This window comes from Nothobranchius furzeri, chromosome 13, assembly GCF_043380555.1.
Source record: "Nothobranchius furzeri strain GRZ-AD chromosome 13, NfurGRZ-RIMD1, whole genome shotgun sequence".
Lineage (NCBI taxonomy): Eukaryota > Metazoa > Chordata > Actinopteri > Cyprinodontiformes > Nothobranchiidae > Nothobranchius > Nothobranchius furzeri.
In genome coordinates, this window is record NC_091753.1 from 14,239,974 (window position 1) to 14,243,900 (window position 3,927).

The 3,927-nt window shown below is 48.5% G+C and overlaps 1 protein-coding gene across 1 annotated transcript; it reads right to left on the minus strand.

Annotated features, from left to right (window-relative positions):
- Positions 1-1,954: 1,954 nt before the first annotated feature.
- On the minus strand, positions 1,955-3,698 carry LOC129154626 (uncharacterized). Its single transcript, XM_070543151.1, has 2 exons — positions 2,554-3,698; positions 1,955-2,044 (listed from the first exon to the last, which is right to left on the minus strand). Exons 1-2 carry the CDS (start codon positions 3,536-3,538, stop codon positions 2,010-2,012), a joined length of 1,020 nt encoding a protein of 339 aa, XP_070399252.1. The 5' UTR covers positions 3,539-3,698; the 3' UTR covers positions 1,955-2,009.
- Positions 3,699-3,927: the final 229 nt, after the last annotated feature.

A 3,927-nucleotide genomic window follows, 5' to 3' on the forward strand; every position in this document is an offset into this window, starting at 1 on the left:
TCAGCCGCTGAAATGTAGCAGGTGCCCCATGCAACCCAAACGGCAAAACTGCAAACTGAAACAGGCCCCATGGGGTCCGGAAGGCAGTGAATTCCCTTGACTCCTGGGAAAGTGGCACTTGCCAATAACCTTTACACAAGTCAAGGGTACTCAGGAACATGGATTTTCCCAATCTGTTAATCACATCATCAATACGTGGTGTGGGGTAGGCATCAAACTTTGATACCGAATTCAGATACCTGAAGTCAATGCAAAAGCGTATTCCCCCCTCCTTCTTAGGGACCAGAACCACAGGATTACACCACTCACTCTTGGAGTCTTCAATAATACCAAGGGACTGCATCAGTTCCACTTCTGCCTTAAGGGAACCCAGGAGACGCTCAGGGATTCTATAGCTCATGCGTTTAGCAACTGCATCCCGTTTTAACACAATGTTGTGTTCAAGAATGTCTGTGCGCCCTGGATACTCAGCAAAAACTTGAGGGTGACACACCATTTTTATCTGGTTTTGCTGTTCCATGGTCAGGTGACTAAGATTACAAACTGTAGAGGATGGAGAGGGCATGTACTGGTCATCAACATCCTCCTCCTCTGCTACTGCTCGGATCAACATCACACCTGCTCCTGTTACAGAACGGGGCGTCCATTCCTTAAGCAGATTCACATGCAGCACTCTCTTCGAACGGGACCTACAAGGGTCACATACCTCGTACGTGGTAGGCCCAAGCCGTTTCACCACCTCATACGGCCCCTGCCATTTAGCCAGAAGCTTACTTTCACGGGTTGGCAACATGACTAGGACCTTCTGCCCTGGTAGAAAGTGCCTTTCCCGTGCAGACTTGTCATACCAACGCTTCTGGTACCTTTGGGCTTCAGCCAGATGCTGCTGAGCTAAAGTTGTCATTTTCAGTAACCTCTCTCTCATCTGCAAAACATAAGAGATCACATTAACAGGCCCCTCCCCTCTCTCCTCCCCAGTCCAGGTCTCTTTCAATAAAGCCAGAGGTCCCCGCACCTCATGCCCATACAAAAGTTCAAAAGGAGAGAAGCCTGTTGAGGCTTGGGGTACCTCCCTGTAGGCGAAGAGAAGGTAAGGCAACCATTGATCCCAGTCAGAACCAGTTTCATCAACAAACTTCCGCAGCATTTGTTTTAGAGTCTGGTTAAATCGTTCGGTTAAACCATCAGTCTGGGGATGATAAGGGGTAGTTCGGATCCCCTTGATCCCCAGTAGTTGGTACACCTGCTGCAATAAAGTAGACATGAAGTTAGTGCCCTGATCAGTCACAATTTCACGAGGGAAACCCACCCGTGAGAACAGCTGCACCAAGGAAAGAGCCACTGCTTTTGCTTTCATCGTCTTTAGAGGAAATACCTCAGGGTATCTGGTTGCATAGTCTGTAATTACCAACATATAGCGATAACCCGTCTTACTCTTCTCAAGGGGTCCCACCATATCCATTCCCAGACGCTCAAAAGGAGTGTTGATAAGAGGAAGTGGTTGCAATGGTACCTTTGGAGGGCATTGGTTGGATGCTAGTTGACACTCAGGACATGTTTTACAAAATTGGGCAACATCGGACCTCAGACCAGGCCAGTAGAAATGGCGTTTAATACGGGCCCATGTCTTCTGCTTCCCCAGGTGGCCAGCCCAAGGAATAGCATGACCCAATTCCAGCACCATCTCTCGTGCCTCTTGTGGGACCACCAGCTGCCTCTGTACTCCTTGTTGCCGATACAAAATGTCATCCTGTAAAACATACTCAGCACAGCCCTTGTGCTCACCACTCTCATCTCCCCTGGCCCTCTGAATGAGTTCAGATAGTTCAGGATCATCTTGCTGCATCTGGGCCATCCTTGAAGGCATTGCGAAACCCTGTGGTACCTCTATCAGCTCCTCCTTCGACATCCTCGCAGTATGTAGAAACTTCTCCCGCCTCCGCTGCTGACAGGACTTGCGTAGTTTCCCAGGCTGCACATCCAGCTCAGCGTTGAAGAAGGGCAGCGCACTAAGAGGCAGGAGTGTCTCCTCCTTCTGCCTGACCTGAGAGCGAGTAACCACAGCACAGTTCAATGGAGCCTGAATCAAGTCAAACAGGATTGGTAAGTCACTACCCAACACCACTGGAAAAGGAAGGCTGTTTAACACTCCAACTCTCAGCAAATGAACTTGTCCTTGAACTTTGATATACAGGTCGGCAGTAGGATACCTCCGCTTATCACCATGCACACATTGGATAGGAATGGTGTCTAACACATTAACAAGGGAATGCGGGACCAGGGTTCTTTCCACTAGTGTCTGAACACTACCGGTGTCAATCAAAGCTTCCACACTCCTCCCATTTACTTCCACTTTGGTAACTTGTAATGGTAGAGCACCCTTTAGGTTTTCCTTTCCTTTTGCTGGAACAACACACAGTTGAGTGGTTTTAGCAGTGTTCTTGGGGCACATAGGTTTAGTATGACCTGGCAGTCCGCACAAATAGCAGATAGGTTCTTTATATTGTTTAGGAAACACCCCATCTGGGCGAAGGTCCCTCGAGGGACCCTTACCTGCCGTAGCCATTGCTGATTGGAATTGAGGTTGTCCATATGGGGTTCTCCGATTATCCTTCTCTTTGGAAGTCTTCCAAGCAGTGTAACTCCAGGGTTGTCCTTTTCGTCTTGCTGCGACAAACACCTCTGCTAATGAAGCAGCCTTGGACGCAGATGGAGGGTCATGTTCCCGAACCCAAACCTGAAGCTCAGGGGACAGCATACGAAGAAACTGCTCTAAAACAATCATTTCGCCAATGTCTTTAACAGTTTTACCTTGGGGGTGGATCCATTTGTCATAGAGCTCTTTTAGCCTGACATATAGCTCTTTAGGAGTCTCACCCGCTTCAACCTCTGTCGAGCGGAATCTCTGTCGATAAGTCTCTGGGTTGATATCATATTTCCTGAGAATAGCTCCCTTAACAGACTCATAGTCACGTACCTCCTCAATGTCCATGTGCACATAGGCACTCCTGGCTTTCCCAGTGAGTAGTGGTACAAGGTGGAAAACCCAGTCAGCCATCGGCCAATTACAGGATGCGGCAATCCTCTCAAAAGTAATCAGGAAATGTTCAATGTCATCAGTGTCTGTTAACTTTTCCAGTCTAGGCTCTGAGAAGGAACGACACTGACCTGGAGAGCTGATGGTCTTGAGACCCTCGGCCACCTGTTCCTCGTCGCCTTGCTCCAGCTCCTCAGAATCAGATTTCCTGAGAGGGTGTGGCTGTAGCTCCTCTTGCAGATGCCGAAATTGTTGCTGAAGCTCCTGGAACCTCCGATCCTGACGTCGTGCCTCTTCCATCAACATGTGATTCTGGGCCGTCTGTTGGCTCATGTGTGCCTGAAGTATCCCAACAAGATCTGTTAACGTTGGCTCCCGGGATCCTTCCGCTTCCACAACTGCAGGGCCAGCAGCCCCCTCATCTTCAGAACCATCCGACTGCTTTTCCGGTCCAGCTGGCTCCAAAGGCTCCACAGGTCGTCTGCCCCTGCCTCGCTGCATGGTTTCTTCCGTGGGTCTCACTAATTCAACACGTACTCATGGCTAGCAAAATCCCACCTCTGCCACCACTTGTCAGGGACTTGCATAAACCAGCCAGCAGAGCACGGATGATTTTCTTGACATGTTAATTTATTACTTTTTTTTCTTTTCTCCAAAGAGGGTTCCAGCCAGCAATTAACATTACATGACAATGGGTGTAGAAACAAAGTAACCCAAACTCAGGATCTGACTACAGACATGTACAAAAAATAACCTCCTACAGACACAACAGGATCAACTTAAATAGTGGCTGATCAGACCACTGCCAACACAATAGGGTGGGAGACATCAGTAAACAAAGAACATAAATAAACTACTGCTAACAAATTCATACTAATCAGTCCATTCTG